The sequence below is a fragment of the Heloderma suspectum genome, chromosome 9, assembly GCF_057233095.1.
Source record: "Heloderma suspectum isolate Gila_16-S chromosome 9, 16-S_ref, whole genome shotgun sequence".
In the NCBI taxonomy this organism is placed as follows: domain Eukaryota; kingdom Metazoa; phylum Chordata; class Lepidosauria; order Squamata; family Helodermatidae; genus Heloderma; species Heloderma suspectum.
In genome coordinates, this window is record NC_139466.1 from 11,489,236 (window position 1) to 11,507,870 (window position 18,635).

At 44.3% G+C, this 18,635-nt stretch overlaps 1 protein-coding gene across 1 annotated transcript in view; it reads left to right on the forward strand.

Moving 5' to 3' along the window:
* AFF2 (ALF transcription elongation factor 2) overlaps positions 1-18,635 on the forward strand; it is a 574,244-nt gene that overhangs the window by 354,809 nt on the left and 200,800 nt on the right. Inside the window, exons 5-7 of the mRNA XM_084813687.1 lie at positions 7,892-7,984; positions 14,625-14,661; positions 14,919-14,970. Of these exons, the coding sequence (XP_084669813.1) occupies positions 7,892-7,984; positions 14,625-14,661; positions 14,919-14,970 (182 nt within the window). The remainder of the gene's footprint in view (positions 1-7,891; positions 7,985-14,624; positions 14,662-14,918; positions 14,971-18,635) is intronic.

An 18,635-nucleotide genomic window follows, 5' to 3' on the forward strand; every position in this document is an offset into this window, starting at 1 on the left:
ATTCAGTATCCCATTTTAATGAAATGGAGTCATGGCTTAGGTGAAGCAAGTTAGAAATAGACTAAGGAAATGGAGAGTTTCAGGTTCTGAATCCCCCTATATGCTAAATTGAGTGCTAATGTGCTACTGGCTGGGGCTGACACATTTAAATCCTTTAGGGTTTTTGGCTGGACTCAACTTGGGCCTTTTGCACAGATGCAAATTAGGGACAGGCTACAGTGGTTTGGAGGCTTAGTGCATAAAGTAGAACTAAATGGTTTCAGTAATAATTCCACAAACGGGCACTGTTACACCGTTTAGTTTTGTCCCTCAGTCAAACTGAAGAAGTTTCTTTCTGGTGCATCAGAAGAACTACTCCAGAAATGAAAGGCACCCTGTGAAAAGCTCACACCGCTGCATCTTGCAGTGTGACAGAATTGAATGCCTTATTCAGGCATTCCTGAAAGCATGTCATTTAAACATGCAAGGAAGGGGAGTGCTCCAGCCCCACCCATCCTCCGTTGTCACTCCCATTGCCCTCTACATGTGGAGGATAACTGTCTGAAGAGGAGAACCTCCTCCATCCATGGGGGATCCCCATGCTAGGGAAGTTGGAGGAATCTGTCTGCAGGATGAAGTTCACCGAGCTTTCAGCAGCTCAGCCCCCCAGACTCCAGCTCGTTTACCCACAAACTGGACTGACTCAATCTGTATCAAGTCAGGCCACCTCGTGGATATTCATTTCTTTTTTTCCTTAAAATTGCCAGTTACATAAATTGCGGCTGCAATTTGCATAACTTCAGAGATTTCAGCCACAATTTGCGTAATTTGCACAGGTTGTGGCCATAATATGCTTAATTTGTGGACACAATTTGTGCAAAATTAAGCATATTGTGGCCGCAATTTGTGCACATTACACAAATTATGGCTGCAATTTGCATCAAGTATGCGAATTGTGTCTGCAATTTGCATAAATGGTTGTTTTAATTTTTTTTAGAGAGAACGTTCCCAGATTTCAGGGAATGGCCCATGGTTCGGCTCACAAAGCTGAGCCAGGGTCTCCAGGGAAATCCAACAAGCTCAAAAAGGACTGGATTTCCCTTCGATGGCCATCCCTACTCCATCTGAGCCAGAATGCTGGATAATCTGTGTTCCAGGTCATGTGGAGAGCCCACATAGACAGAGGAGGCTCTTCTCTTCAGACACTTGCCCTCCACGTGTATGGGGCAATGTGTTTAAACAACACACTTCCAGGAATGCCTGAATAGGGCTACAGAGGTCATCACATTGCGGTGTCTGAAAAGTTTCAGCTTTAGTTACTAAGAAGAGCCTTGCTGGATGAGAACTAAGTTCCATCTAGTCCAGTATCCTTTTTCCAGCAGTAACCAACTTGCTACTTCTGGGAAGCACACAAGCAGGGTATGAAGGCAATAGCCCTTCTCATGCTCTCTGACCCTAATATCTGGTATTCAAAGGTATACTGCCCCTGAACCCAGAGATTCCATTTAGCTGTCATGGCTAATGTTTATTCGCTAGCAAATGGACCCAGCTTCACACAAGTTGGAAGAGCCCTTAGTCTGATACAGCCAAGTGCTGAAGCTAACTTACAGAGCTGACAGAATTGGATGCATTGTGCCTCTGCCCTCTGAGTGAAGCTGTGCCTACTGGCACCCTAGGCCAGCATAGGCACTCCTATAGCCCCCCTCCCCCGAAGGGAAGGGTCTGTCCACTCCATTCTCCTCAGGATGGAGTTCCCCATAGCAGGGAGAGCAGCAGATGCGTCACTGTGTCCCTCAGCCTACTAATCCCCCCGGCTTCAAACCCTATGGACTGCAAGCTCTCTGCTGGTTGAGGAAGCCTGCCCCTAGTGGCTGAAGATGTTACTGCAGGCTTCAACCACATGGACACATTTACCTTCATTAATGTGGGGTGGTTTTTTTAAAATAACTGCTAGATCCATATGCCTATGATACCTTAGCATGCATACCAAGTTTCAGGTATCTCATTTCATGGTCTTAGCACTGTGGTGTCAGGGTTGGATCAGAGCCCAAAGAGCCCCAAAGCAGTTCTGATTCTGAGGAAGAGATAGAAACTGTGGGAGAGGAACCCGTGCGCTGTTCAGAGGAGCAGCCAGGGGGAGAACCCCTCCTGGTACACATTCCTGAGAATGATAGTGACCCTGGCAGGGAGAGGGAGGAGCAACAGCAGTTTCTGGATGCTAGGCACCGGCGCACCCTCAAGCGTGAGATGGCGGGCACAGAGAGGAGGCGCTCAGCCTGCTTGGTGCGATGGCAACAGCAGCACCCCGATGCCCCACGGGAAAGGGGTGGACTCTCTCCTCCTAGCCCATAAGTACAGAGGTTTCCCGCATTTCCCTCCAAACGGAGATCAACTGATTCCTAAGGTTAGGACCCCCGAGTAGGCAGCTCCCATAAGTCTCACTTGTAGCATCAAGCAATTAGCATCTGTAAGCGTCATTAGTTTGAATGGGAATAAAGCCTTGGAAAAGAGCCCTATTTGATTCTGGCTACCTGAGGATTTCAGAAGGCAGCAGGGGCGACCTCCTTGACACATGGTGCTGATGGACAGAGAGACAGATTAACTTTCTCCTTTATTATAGATGCCAGTCTACTACATCAGGGCAAAAGATTCCAGGCCAGCCTGCTCCCTGTGATGCTAGTTTTCTACTTGCAGGGACATGGGGAGGCATTCAAAAATGTGCTTCCCTTACTTGCACTCTGAAGTGGGACAGTCCATTCTACTGCCTCAGGATGCCAGCTACCTCATTCTATTCCATGTACAGACCAGGCTTATATCAAAGAATGATCTCAATCAAGAACTTGAGGGCCAGTTTTCCTTCCCCTCCCCATAGGAAGTAAGGGTGCTGGAATTTGAAGGAGACAACACTTCTTCAGGAATTTCATTTTGAGTGTTTCTGCAACTGCACTTAGGGATGTCCATCGCTGGGAAATCCAGTTCTTTTCTCTCTTTTTTGGCTCGATGGAGTTCTGCAGTGTGTACAACTCACTTTGCTTTGGCAAGCCAAGTTGCAGGCTGTTCCCCAGACTCTGGGAACTTTTTTGCATATTTTCAGACGTTTTTGCAATTTGCACAAATTTCTGCACCATTTGCACACATTTCTGAGCAATTTGCACAAATCCTGGCTGAATTTGTGCAAATTACATGAATTGTAGGCAGAATCTGCATAGATTTGGCCATGATTTGCACAGCTTCCACTGTAATTTGTGCAAATTCAGGCCATAATTTCCACAGATTGCTCAGAAAATTGCACAATTGCAGAACGTCCCTGCCCCCCAAATGGATAAAGTTCCTTGAAAATCTGTAAAATGACCCAACTTGCTATATAGATTGAGTGGTGTGCTGCAGCAGGAACTGCAACGAAGTCTGGGGGGGTGAGCCTAAGAAAATTCATTGGACTGCAGCCCTCAAACATTTCTCTGACATTGCTAACCACAACACAATCTCAACTCAGGATAGGGGCATAGTGTAGGGTCAATTTTGGGAAGTAAATCCTGCTGGCGCCCCAAACTTTTGCATCAACATTGCTCCCATTGTTGTATACATCTCTTTTTGTAACTGTCAGCTGAATTTTATAAATGAAATTGGAATTGATTACATCTGGGACTGGAAATAGAGCAGGGAAATATCTGAACATACCTGCCTACATATATAAATACCAAGCCCTTTGGTTATTTACAGCCTCATCCTGTGATTGTAAATTGTAATTACATTCTTTTCTTGGGGCAAAGCCCAAATGCCAGCAGTTCTTAAGGAAAGCCTATGTGGTAGGACATTGTTTTGTTTTACTGTTTCTGTATTTGTTTGTTTGTTTGTACTTCTCTAGATGGATGGAACTAATTATCACACACCCCTTGAACAACCACCAGTGCTGAGCGTTTAAAAAAAACACACACCATACACATTGTTTTGTTTACTTGGAGAAACCCTGCCAAAGTTTTAGAATTGACAGAGATAAAATTGTATGTCACTTTCTATTAGTAAATCTTAAAAGGAGTTTCACCCTCTCTTTTTTTCAGTCTTTGTTGCAGTTTTGCATATGCTATGCTGCTCCATTGATGGGTAGGAATTATACATTTCGATACAAGGGTGACCAACTTGTAGCACAGGCAGTGGGTGTTTGTGGTACACCTGGATAGGGACAGGTACAACAAAACACATATCCAAAAGGAGATACGCTCAGCAAAGCCATGCAAGATACAAGCTTTGAGGGCTCCTCAAAGCCCATCTCAAATGAAAGGTGAACCATTGAAGCCCTCAGATTCATCTCCAGCTGAGATCAAAATCTGAGCCAGAGAAGAATTCTCAGCTCCCCCACCTCCATCTGTACCAGAGAGGGCAGCAACCCTAAGATGTAGAAAGGAAGGCTGAGATAATATCTGTGAAGCACTCTGGAAATTCTAAACCACTAGGTGTGCAATCCTATACAGGTTTAGACAGAAAAAAGTCCTACAACTCACAGCCATGGCTCTCTAAGGTCTCAGGCAGAGTCTTCCCACTCCAGCAATTAGAGAACCTTTTAACTGAAGATGCCTGGGATTAAACATGGAGCCTTCTGTGCATAAAGCATGCACTCTATTATTGACTATTGTACCATAGCCCCTCTGTAATCTAGCAGTAAAGGCCACCAAACAATAGAGGCTAAGGATGCAATCCTATGCATGTTTAGACAGAAAAAAAGTCCTACAACTCCTAGCATCCCCCAGCCAGCATGGCTAGCTGAGGCAAGCTGGGAGTTATAGGACATATTTCTATCTAAACCTGCATAGGATTACACCCTTAATAAATGTTTAGTAGTAGTATTAAGCTAGAATGGGACAGAGGTGTGGTGTAGTGGCAAGAGTGTTGGACTAGGAGCTGGGAGATCCGGGTTCTTGTCCCCACTCGGCCATGGAAGCTCACTGGGTGACTTTGGGCCAGTCACACACTCTCAGCCCAACCTACCACACAGGGTTGTTGTTGTGAGGATAAAATGGAGAGGAGGAGGATAATGTAAGCTGCCTTGGGTTCCTTGCAAGAGGAAAAAAGGCGGGGTATAAATGCAATAAATAATAATAATAATAATAATGGAACATAAGATGAGCCCAGCTGGATCAGTTCATCTACTCCACCAACTTCTTTCCCATGTTGGCCAACCAGATACCTCTGGTTAGCCCACGAGCAGGACAAGAAGGCAAAGGCAATAGTCCTCCACAGGCTGACATTGCCAGGAACTGGATTTGGAGGTATATTACCTCTAGACATGCAGGTTCCATTTAGGTATCACTGTTGCTCTTGGGAGATCTCATGGCATAGTTGCTCTTGGCAAATCTATCCTCCATGAATTTGTCTGGCCCTCTCTTCAAGGCAACCAAGCTATGAAAAGAGGAAAATCCATCTGACATTCCAGTTTCAGTCTGCATTTTTTTTAAGTGTTTGGCTTTTCTTACTCCTAGTTTCTAGTTCCTCCCCCACCTACCCACACTCCAGCAACAGCTTCACAGACCTGCCTTGCAGAATTATGTGAATCTTCTGCTATTCTCTCCATTCCCTCCGACTGCTGTGGGGGCCATTACCTCTCCAGTCCTACAGACAAACTGTGCTGCTTCTTCCTCTCTCTTTTTCCCCCCCTGGCTATTCATGAAGCATCTTCTGTATGTATTCTTCCCAGTTCCTTACCTGAGGGCATCTACAGCTAGTTTAGAAAACAACAAAAAGGAGGAGGGGGAGGGGAGGAGACTTGGCTTGAGAAGTGTGCATGTCTAGCCCTAATAAATAAAACACATGGAGTCAATTAAAACAATGTTTAAATATATTTTTTTCAGGAAGGAGGGATACTTGAAAGGCAGATACATCCGTTAGCTGAAGCAGTTTCGAAGCCAGCAAAACCATTCTCACTTAATCATGATGGGGTTATTTTTTCCCATTCCCCCCCCCCTGCAAATGCACACTTAGAAAAGGAACTCTAGGCCTCTTCATCAACCAGCATGATTGTGGAAGTCCTAAACATGTGTGAAGACAAAAAAAAGCTGACTTGATTTTGTAAACTTTCTTGCATTGCACTCCACTCCAAGATGATTCAGTCAGACACTCCTGTGTCCCCCTAAGCATTCTAAAAGCTTCCAAATTCAGGCATTAACAGTGCAATTCTATACATTTCTACTCAGAATTAAGCACCATTGAATTCAATGGGACTTACTTCTGAGTAGACATGTATTACTGCATTGTCAATTCTCATTCTTCCCCTAAATCAAGGATGGGGCATCTCCTGCTCATGGATGCTTGGGCTCCATCTTCAGGCCCCATCCCCTCCCCAAGCTCTGCCCCCTGGAGCCTGCCCTTTTCAAACACATCTCTATAACCATGAGGACTAGAAGTTCACAAAGGCTAAGATTCTGATGAGCAATGCCAAACCAGGGTTTTATGAAGCCCTCAAGCCATATTAAGATTCAGCCAAAGGTTCTCCTATGGGAAATTTCAGCCACATTTGTAGTGGGTCAGTAAAAATTTGAGCCTCCTCAAAGTAAGAGGGTAATTTTTTTAGTTTTTTCCAGTGTGTGTAAGAAATTCAACATTTCTTACACACACTGGGGAGCAACTCATCATTAGCAGTACTGTCTTTCTTTTTTCAGCGGCAGTAGTGTCTTTCTTTTTTCCTCCCTCCACCCCACCACCTTTCCTCGTCATTGGTCGCGGCTGTGGCACGAACATCAGAGCTCTCCTTTCAGTGGCTTGGCCACCATTTGCTTTTCCTCATAATGCCCTGGATGTAGTGTCACTCCTGGAGACTGTAGTGAAAATGGAATGGAGGCCATCACAAAAAATGACAGCCTGGCCATTCCACATCCCTGGCATTATTTGGGAAAGAAAACCAAAGGTGTTTCCAGGGTGCAGAAAGAAGAGTTCTGGTGTCGCTGCCACTATAGGAGTGGGGGGAAGGGAGGAGAGGAGAGAAAAAAAGGTGATCTCTTGCTCTGCTAATGGAGAGTGACTCATTTAATCCTGATGCCAAATTCCACACACACATAGAAAAATTGAAAAATGGTTCACTAGAAATCCCAAACACGAACAGGATCGTATGTTCTCCGAAAATGTTCACAAATTCCCGAACTTGCATTTATGATTGCAAAATGCACTTTTTAAACTGCACAACTTTAAATTTGCACAACTTTGGAAGAGGAAGAAATACTGACCCTGCCCAGATGAACAGAAATGCGTATGGATGCAAACACGCCTCTGTGTAGTCAGTAGCTCAGCCAATACTCCTTTAAACCTTTTGTCTGTCATCAGTTATAGGTCAATGATAATTGTAAAGATCTTTATTTTATTTTTTTGGATTTCTTAAAAGGAAGATGTATTTATATTTGGCTGTAACTGTCCCAATCAGGTCTTGGTGTTTGGATCTATATAACAAAAGTGTGTATAGATACAGACCATGTGTTCTGATGAAGGCACCATCTCACTAAGCTTCTGCTAATGTTCTCCTTTCAATTCTTTAGTTTTATTTTCTGTATTGGTTTCATTCATACTTTATTAAATATAGTTTATTCGAAACCATACTTCACACATTCAGGAGACATATTTTTATAAGTCCTGCCTTTTCATCAGACTCAGAGTCAAAATTATAACCATCCGTGTTGCTTTAACAATTTTCTAAACCTACATCGCAAAGCCCTCCTTATTTTATTTTGGTTTAGTTTGTTGCACAAATGCATCTTTGTTGTGTTTTGTCAAATGCTGAAGTAAAATAACATGCAGTACTAAAAGATATTATAACACATCACTGGAGACAATGTCTTTCTGAATACTCATCTAATAACAAGCAGAGATAAAATGGATAGGCATATAACTTAAAATATACACCTGTATTTGTTTGTTTTTCTTTCCTTGCTAGGAGATGACCCATTCCTGGCCTCCACCTCTCACTGCTATTCACACACCTGGGAAGGCTGAACAGAATAAATTTCCCATTCCAAGCAAAGTGCAGGTAAGCTCAGGGCAGACTTGCAAATGCATACCCAACTCGTGCATTTGTTCAGGGGAATGAAATGATGGGATTGAATCCATTGGCCCCAGTCCATCCCTAAACATATGCATCTAGTTCTGCACAGCAACTAACAGTGCAGAAAGGACACACACATCTAACACTTTTCTTTAGGGTCTGTAAAGGGACTCACAGCAAAGAACTTGTACAGGGACAATTAACATATATCATTTTAATTTCTTAAATAAAAACAATAATAATGCATATGTAATAATTTTACATGCATATCCATTCACTTATCAGCAAAACAATAAAACAGAGCACAGCCCTCCCAAAGTTCTTCCTTTAGCTTGAGTCCACAATGAAGAATTTAAATAAACCTTATCTCTGAAGTGTGGTTTTTCTGCTAGCCAAAGAAGGAAAACAGTCTCTGCTCAGTTCACTCCAGCTCCACAGCAATCTTCTCAAAATGGACCAGGATCCAGCAACACAGGAACAACTTTGTAAACAGCCCTTTATATAATATAAAAGAATATAAACAAACAAGGAACTCATAGTGTTTGTTAAAAAAAATCATGACTCTTTAAAAAAAATTCAAAAGGAAACCTCCATACCAACCTATCTCAAGGGTTCAGGGTCTTACAGAGAGGAGAAAGCAAGCTTCTTCCACACTGCATTTTGGTAACTGCCTAAAATGGTGGCCACTCCCAATCTCACTCCCTTATTGAGCATGCACAGGGTATTCCCACTCAGAATTCTTAAAGGAATATATACCAGTGGGTTACACGCACATCCCCATCGAATTCAAAAGCTGCATCATCCAGCTAATCTAGTGATTAGCTTCAATATCCACCTTGGATATGAATGCAGGAGCCTGTTTCTGCACATGAGGAATTCTCTGGGTGGACAGACATAGTTAGGGATGTACAAATCCCCTACCTGCCAGTCCGGGGGGGGGCCCGCAGGGGGGGGAGGTGATCTGTTCCTCCCTCCGGAATCCTCGGCAGCTGTCTCCACTCTACGGCGACTCTGGAGAGCCACCAGCCGGCTCCGTACAGCAAATTATACAGTCGCCATTGCCGTGCCATATCACTGAGCACTCACTGCAGGAAGGGATTCCGATGCAAATGGCATCTGCTACGCCATTTGCATCCCTGTTTTTTCACACGATAGGCTATGCATTTGTATTTACATTGATATTTGTGTAGCCTATTGCATGAAAAAACAGGGATGCAAATGGCATCCACTATGCGATTTGCATCCCTGTTTTTTCACATGATAGCCTATGCAAATATCTATGTAAATATAAATGCGTAGCCTATCATGTGAAAAAACAGGGACGCAAATGGCATAGATGCCATTTGCGGCCGTAAAGCTGTTAGATTGACCTAAATGCAGCCATTTATGGCTGCATTTAGCTTAATCTAAGACCTTTACGGCTGCAAATAGCATAGCGGACGCCATTTGCATCTGGATCCCTTCCTGCAGTGAGTGCTCAGCGATACAGCACGGCAATGGCGGCCATATCACTTGCTGTATGGAGCCAGCCAGCGAGGAGGATCCGGCTCCGTGCAGGTCCGGCGGGAGGTGGAGGCAGGTGGACCCATTCTGCCACAGACTTTGGAGGCCAGATTCAAAAGAATACAGCCTCAATGGAGTCCGTGGCAGAATTCTTGGATATCCCTAGAGATAGTTTCTTTTGAGCACAGTGACATGAGTGCCTCCACAAAACAGCATGGACATATCTTAAACAGGGACAGTATAATCCGCCCAAAGCAGAGGCAGCTTTTTAAGCTTCATATTTGCTGCTAGGTTTTATTCTGGTTGTATTCTGGTTGTATTTTTATATTGTGGTTTTAATGCTTTTATATTTTATATTGTTTTACTGTGTGCTTCTTGTTTTTAATTTTTGTGAACCGCCCAGAGAGCTTCGGCTATTGGGCAGTATAGAAATGAAATGAAATAAATCTTGCTCTATCTTCCATGGAAATTAATAGGGACTTAAAATTGCTTAACTTTGACAGGATCATGCTGTACGCCCCATGCCCCTACTCCCTGCCCCCAACTGAATGAAGCTATTTGAGAACAGTAGCAAGCTGACCGCAGCATGTCTCTTGTAAACGTGGAAACATTGATGAAAAACATGCATTGTTATAGACCCCTTTAAATTGAATATTCCCGAAGAAGTGTAATAATGCATTAGGAATGGAGAGCGTTCATTTTCGCAATTCATTTTCCCCTCCAACACTCAAACATAAAGTGCCATGTTTACCGTTATGGCATGATTTGCTTCACAAGGGATTGTCTGGCAGTGTGGCAGAATATTAGGAACTAATCATGCCCCAAGAGAAGGTGCAGAAAAGGCTGTAATGGTTTCAGCATCCTATAGATCTGATATTCTTAACAGAACAACATTGGGCTGAAGGACTGGGTTTCTTTCTTCTTCTTCTTCTTCTTCTTCTTCTTCTTCTTCTTCTTCTTCTTCTTCTTCTTCTTCTAAAAACTAGCATTGAATTCAACATAATCCGGCAGGTAGGCATGGATGTGCATCAACTGCAGTTGGCACTAAATGTCCTACACATCCCAGGACAATATGCATGAGACCAAGGTTTGGGTCCTGCCACACGTTTATCCTGCACACTAGAGATGTGCATGGATTTGTTCCCATGACTTATCAGGGCCACAGATAAAGCAATTAAGGGAGCAATCCTACGTGGATCGATGGTCGCCTCCAACCCCGGGGGTGACCATCTATCCAGTGCAGGGTGGGAGGAGTGATGAGGAACGGATCTCCTCCGTGCTCCCCCCACCCTGCTTTCACAGCTAGACAATTGATTTTGGCTGTCTAGCTGCAGGACCTCAGGGTGCAGGAAGAGGTGGCCAGATGACACACAGGATGTGTCGTACTGGCATTTCTGACCTCCCCGCCCTGGCCTGCCCCTCGGAACACCCCATTCTTGCTGCTGCACGCTGCTCTTATGTGCACGGAGCGCAGGGCCAATTCGCACTGCTTATGAGGTGATGCGGGGGGGGGGGTTGGTTCTCTGGGAACTGACCTTGGAGCACAGGCTCTGAGGTCGGTTCCCAAGAACCAACCTATCCTATGGCCATCTAGCCACCGACCAGCAGCCATAGGATTGCACCCTTGTTGTACATTCATTTTTTACAATATGTATACCCATCACTGGAATGCTCAAGGCAGTTTGCAATGAACATTACTTAAAATACTACAATTTAGAAAGAGGAAAGGAACAGCTAAACCTGCAGATAACACATATTTGAAAAACAGCACCAGCTTATGTAAGAGAGCACCTCCTCCCATAAAGGCTGCTCCGGTCTTTGTGTTTCCCTGGGGAGGCCTGGCTTACTGTACCATGGGCTACTAATGTTCACTCAGTCATGGTGTGGAAGAGGAATTTCTCTGCTGTGGCACCCATCATGTAAAATGCTCTCCGCATTGAGATCAGGTGGGCTCCTAATGTGGAATGTGTCTGCCAACCAAATAAGACACATATATTGGCCCAGGTGTTTTCCTAACCACTAACATTGCCAGCTATCCTTGGTTATTTTAATGAGATATTGTATCATTTTTATCACTGTTTTATTTGGCTTTATTATATTTGATTATGATTTTACTTTGTGAACTGCTTTGGGATGTATTTATCTTTAAAAATGAAAAGTGGTATGTGAAGAGCATCATCTATTGGGCAGTGTAGAAATATAATCAATGAATTAAATCAATACATAAGATTTTTTAAATTCTGAAAGAAATAAAAGCTAGGAGATGTATTTAAAAAAACCCTCAAGGGCTGGTCTCATCAGAGAGAGAAGATGAAATAATAATGCTTTTTTCTTGGTGTCTAATTGCCATCAAGGTGGAGTCTAGATAGATGGATCGCCCAGGGACAGGGAGTTCCATAGCTTGAGCAAAGCAGTAGAGAAAGCCATTTCCTATGTGCCCACTGTTTGTTGGCAGTGGGACACAGTGTGTGGCCTCTCCAAGGATAGGAATGGGTGAACAATATTGTGTGGCTGGAGTAGGGATGTTGGAGGGATCTGGTTGGGGGGGTGGAGCTTGACGAGCTTTTGTCAGCTTGGCCCCCCAGTCCCTGTTCTGTCTTCCTCCAGCTGGCTCAACTCAGTCTGCAGCAAGTTAGGCCAGCTGGTGGATTTTCCTTTTTTAAAAAAATGGAAATAGACATTTGCACAAATTCCAGGTGCACTTTGCAAAATGTGCGTAAATTTCCACCAAGTTTTGTGCAATTTCTGCAGATTACCCAAAATGCAGTTGAAATTTGCACTGATTGTGCAAATTGGGACTGAAATTTATGCAAATTGCAGCCACCATTTCTGAAGATGTCTATTTATAGAATTTTTAAAAAACTGGAAAAGTTCCCAGATTTCCAGAAAAACCCATGGCTTAGCTTGCAAATGCTATTTGACTCGGGAGTGCCATGGAAATCCATCCAGCCCAAAAAGGGCCAGATTTCCTGGCGATGGACATCCCCAGGCAGTAGATGGCCCATTCAGCTAGGGGTGTACGGATTCCCCACTGTCTGTTCCAGTGGGGAATCTGGGGGAGGAGGCGATCCATTCCTCCCCCCACCCCCAGAATCCTCCAGAGCGGCTCTGCTCCGCTCGGATTCTGGGGGGGGGTAAACTGGCTTGGGGGCACTTACCTTCCCTCCTGCCAGCCAGAGCTATTCACCTCCTCCCTGTCCCTGCCAATTGCCTTTAAAAAAATATCTTTAAAAAAAAAGGCGATCAGGAGGATGTGCCCATAGACGTTTACGCAAATAGAGTCATGAATCTTGCATATAAGTCTATGTGTCGATGGGCTTATATGCAAGATTCACCGCTCTATTTTGTGTATAAGTCTATGGGCACATCCTGCTGATTGCATGTGCTCATAGACTTATACGCAAAATAGAGCGGTGAATCTTGCATATAAGCCTATGGACACATAGACTTATATGCAAGATTCATGACTTGATTTGCATATAGGTCTATGGCACATCCTCCCGATCGCCTTTGTTTTTTAAAAAAAAAAGGCAATCGGCAGGGACAGGGAGGAGGTGAACTGCTCTGGCTGGAAGAAGCAGCCGAGTGCCATTCTGCCTCCAGTCCTCCTGGAGCATAGGTAAGTGGTCCTGATCCGCTGTGGATTCCTGAGGCCAGATTCCAAAGAATCCAGCCTCATTTGAATCTGCAGCGGATTTCTCTGACATTCCATCTCCTACATTCAGTTCCCTCCTTTTTTGTTTGCTTATTTGATGCATCACTCGTGGATGCTCACAACACAGGTAAAAACAATGGAATTAAATATCAATGTGCTTAAGAGAGCAATCCTACAGCCTCTAGTCCTTGTCTGAGGACCCATAGGATATTGGACATTTACCTCTCCCAGGCTGTAGTCAGAGATACAACCTTGGGGTGAGGGGCAATTCCCGCTTAGATTTCCCCCACCCACCACCACCCCTCCCAGGTCCCAGGGAAAGCTCTGCAGTGACTCCCTCTCCTGAGGTTGATGTCACAAACTCAGGAGAGGAGGAAATGGGTGTTTTGGGGATGGGACTGTGGGTGGGGAGGAGAGAGGGGCTGGATCCACTAGATCTACAAGCCTTTCAATTTCCACCCTGACCCCACTACAAACATGTAGGTGAGCTGGATGGGCTCAGAGGTCCATCTAGACCAAAAAAACAGAAGATGGAGAGGCTATAAAAGCCTCCCCTGCTACTCCTGCCCTGCCTGGGTCTTGCCAGCTCTGAGGTTGGAGCCCTCCCTCTAGCAGACATCAGTCCTGCAGAATTGTACCCTAAATACATTTAAATGGGTAGTATCCTGTGTTAGTCCAATGTAGAGTAGACCTATTGAAACAAATGGGACAATTTAGTTGTGACTGACTAACTTAAGTCTCATTCATTCATATAGGTCTACTTTATGTAGGACTAACATGGGGTACTACCCAATGTGTTTAGCACATCTGCCAGATGATACACATGCAGCAATCTGTGGTCTGGCAAGACAAGCTGCAGGCATGCTAATGCTACATGTGTATAGACTGGCGCATACCGCAAGTGCACTTGAACTTTTTGGGATCCATATAGACCTTTGAATGGACAAGGGCTTTGCTCATGGCCCACATCACATTTAAATTGAGCTTCAGTCTCTTAATAGCTATAGGGAAGGGGCGTAGCTCAGCGGTAGACATGTATTTTCTTACAGTTCCCAATATCTCAAGCTAAGGCTGGGAAAGACTACTCTGGAGATCCACTGCCAATTAGTATAGACCAGGAATGGGAAATTTCTGGCCCTCCAGATGTTGTTGGGCTGCAATTTCACCATTGGCCATGCTGGCTAGAGCTGCTGGGAGTTACAGTCCAACAACATCTGGAGGGCCACAACTCCCTCTCTCCTGGTGGGTCTGACTGCGTATAAGGCAGCTTCCCATGACGTAAACTCAACAGGTTCATTTTGGAACACATGAATGAATGTTTACCTCTAGAGCTATTCTTGTTGTGAAAGGGACATGCTCTAGCGCGCTTTCCTTCTTTGTTAATGGAGCCCTTGTGTTGTTAGTCTAATAAGTTAATACTTCTTGAGCTCCTAAGTGATGTTGCCATTTTCTTTGTTTCCGTTTTAGGATTCGCAGCATCTGACCTCAGGATACAATGTACAAAGTAGGTCTTCATTGCTCTTCCTCTAAACCCTCAGTTTTTCCCCCTCTATTGATGTCCTTAAGACAAAGGATGGAAAATTAATTTCCCCTTTTTCCTGAAATAGATCAGTGCTGAGTTGTTGTTATCTCATCTTAATGCTCTGTCGTGTTATGCATGGCAGCCTATCATGACATCATCTATCACTGAGAGATGGCATGTCACTTAAGATCACCATTAAATTCATGGCAATTATTTTTATATGGCTCCTTTCTTTTCAGAATGGAGCGAGCCCCCCGGCAAAGTTGCAACCAAATCAGTGCCACAGAAATCGTAAGTACTTTTTAAATTCCAGCTTGATACGTTTTCAATATGCCTAAAGGAGGAACTTATGTCTCTATGTCATGGAGTGGTGCAGCCTTCCCCAACCGGTTGTCCTCTTGATGTGTTAGACTGCAAATCTCATCATTCCCAGCTGTCATGGACATTGATCATATATGATCCACACAAAGGTTATAACTAGGGATGTATGAAAATTTGGTTTTTCATGCAAAAAACGCAAGCACGCCCCGTCAAAACTCTGAACGCAAGCATGTGTCCACTGAAAATTTTCACAAATTGTTGAACACGTGCTCTCGTTTGTCTCATTCCTGATTCCCAATTCAATTTGCACAGATTTCCTAATTTGCACAAATTCCCTCAGTAAACTAAATCAGCCCTGCTTTAGTCTATGGAGGAAATTTGTGCAAATTTCAGGAGATTTGTGCAAATCTCCCATTCAGTTGCTGCTCGATTTGCATAAATCTCCCATCTGGTTACTGCTCAATTTGTGCAAATCTCCCATTCATGCAAAGCAAGCCGTGATCACAAATACAAACAGGAATCAGGCATGAGACAAGTGGCGAGACAATGTTCAGAGAATCCTAGTGATCTCAAATACCATTCATTCACTCATCCTTAGTTATAACAGTGAAGTGTATGCAGAAATCCTTTTTGGAAAGCATGATAGAAGCTCTATATTTACTTTAAAGTCTGTGCCCCATTTTAATTCAAACACACACACCCGCCCCCAAGTATGCTTTAGCTATCAGATGGTTGGGAAAGACTGCTCTAATGTTTGTTTAAGGTCCTGTATCAGATATTGTTATTCCTGGCACCAAGTACACAAGTTAGATCTGAGAACTGATCCTAATGACCCCTTCTCATATCAAGATTAGGCCCAGTACCTCTGCAAAGACTGTAAGAACTGACTCTGAAGGGGAAGAGTACTGTAACATATGTGCGTTATATTAATGTATGTTTTTGCATTGTTAAATGTGACCCAGGTAAGATAGGATTAATGCAGTGTTAAAGAGTGAGCAAAAGGTGGGAGGGGCTTATGTGCATGTGAGGATTCTACGGTGATAAAAGGAATGAACTGACAGTTAGAAGTTAGATAGGGCCTTAGGGATTGAGGAAGCTACATCTAATGAGTGGGTTTGGGGAACAGCATTTGGAAGGGGTAGAGTAGGTAGGTAGGTTAGGGGCAAGCATAGATTGATCAATAGTAATATATAATTCTCCTTGTATTATATAAATTCTGTTTGTTTTTAACTACATAATCCCACATGTTGGTTTATCTTCTTGCATTACCATTAGAAAAAAAAAATCCTTGTTACTTCTCTTGTATTGAGTAGAGGGAACCAATTAGGCATATTGGTTGTCTCTAACACAGAGAGTAAAAGGTGCTGAAGCTTGGTGTGTCAGGGAGGACAACTGACCCAGTGGAGGCAGACATCCTGAGGGGGTTTTCTTCTCAGTTTCATCAGGTGGAAGCTAGAGAAAGTAGAACCCAAGACAGGAACATCACAAGTACGAAGAGCTGAGGGAGGAAATAGAGATTCAGAGAGACAGCGAGGGGCCTGTCCAGATGCAAAAGAATCCTTTAGAGGCAAGCCCAGCCACAACCTCACCAGTGGTGGGAACGCAGCAGCTCCTGGGGGTAGAGAAGGTAGGGCTGCAAGGACCTGACACAAGGCCAAGAGGGTGGAACAACTCCAAAAAGTGAGGCAGTCCTAAAAAGGCTTTAGGAAGCTTGTTTTCTACATCAGGATAGCCTGATCAGGCTCTCCAGTGTTAGGTTGCTAGTAAGATAAGGTGGTCTGGAACTTAAACCGCTATCGAACAAATCCATTTGAACAATAAAGGCCATTCATTTGCAGATCTGCTGTTTTGTTTGGCTGCAGACACGGGAAGACTCAGTCTTTGACATCTCAGATGCAACCAGCACACTGCACAGCTTGTGCAAAAATTCAGCAGTGCATACAAGCGTTGACCTCTTTCACCCATTAACTCAGCAGGAAGCATTTGGTTTCTTCCTCCTACAGCCCTGTTTTTGCTGTGTGATGGAGGCCACCTTTTTAATAATAGAGCCCCCACCAACAGAGTAAATGGAAGCACCATCTATTTGTCCCTGGTGTCTTATTGCTCTTCTTTGGCTCAGGAGCAACAACCAGCTCAGGCCCTACCTGCTGGGATAGTAGGATTCAACCGTACCTAAGGAAGTGATTTGACAGCAGGAACTGCCATCTGGCTGCAACTGCGGAGTCATCAAAGGGAGAGGGGAATTCCTGTCCCACAGAAGAAACTGATGGATGGTGAAAGTGCAGGAGAGGGAGGCTTGGTTGGCACTGTGCAGGCACATTGGGGTGGCCAGCTAAGTGTCACCACAAAGAGGCCATGCACCACCAAAAGCGGGGGGGGGGGGGGACATGGACACCAATTTGCACAACATGTGCAGATGCTAAGTTATATGTCTAGGCACAAATTTGGGTTTGTATCCAAAGTTACTCCTACTTAGAGTAAACCCTTTCAACTGAATGGGAGAGGTTAGTCATGAATAACTTAAGTCCCATTGATTTCAATGAGTCTATTCTACATAGGATTAACATGAGATGCAACCCCTGGAAATAATAGATCTCTCCATAGTGAAGGAAAAGCTGTGAGCAGGTGATGAGTGCCCAGCCCATTCCATCTGCTATCCAGGTGCTAACTGTGGACAGTCAACCTCAGGACCCCAGCTCTCCCTTCTGAGGGCTCTTTAAACCAGACTTGGACTGGACAGCCCTTCAAATAAAGGAGATCTTCCAACAGATGACTGTTCTCTGTAAAGTAGGACACATGGCCACCTTAAAGCACATGGTTGCTCACTGGCTTGCTAATACCCCTGCATGTGTGCCACCATTGGTCCTTGACATCAGCAGCTAGCCAGTCAGCAGCCACATGCTTGCATGGAAGTTCTCCCTTCCTCCACTGCTACCTCCTGTGGGTTTACGTTGAGAAGAGAAACTCCCTCTGCCTTCCATTGCCTTGAAAGAATGTCTAGGGAATGCTAGCTATAAACCACTTCACTGCCCAGTATTGGTATGTCCTGCTTTTTGCTGGATGACAAATGGAGGAAAGAGAGACTGGAGCTTTCCGGCTGGCAGCAAAGGGATAAATGTCCCCCCTTGCTATAATACAGCAGGATGTTGCCTGCGGAGCTGCTTTAATCTGCAAACCAGTGGTTACAGATCACAGTTTGGGGCTATGGTTTCTAAAAACCATAAATAACTTTTAGATGATTTACTCTTACTTAATTAATTAATTTAAGCACTACTGGAGAGAGAGGCATTATGAGAAACTCATTTGATTAACAGATGCAGTATGCTATTACTTATTCAGATCATGCAGAATAAATAACATTGTTTTTCTGTAAAGTACAGTGGTGAGTTGAGTAGAGAAGGGAGCAGCTGGAGGCTGACTGGTTGGGCTGAATGGAGCAACTGCTGGGAGAAGAAGGTAGTATATGGTTTGAAGACTTAAAACATGGCTGATTGGTTGAGCTGAATACAGCAGCTGCTGAGAGAAGAATGTGGTCCATGATTTGGAGGCTTAAAATGTGGCTCCAACCAGTTTGGAGACTGGCTGGGCTAAATGGAGCAGCTGCTGGGAGAAGGTGGTGGTCCATGATTTGGAGA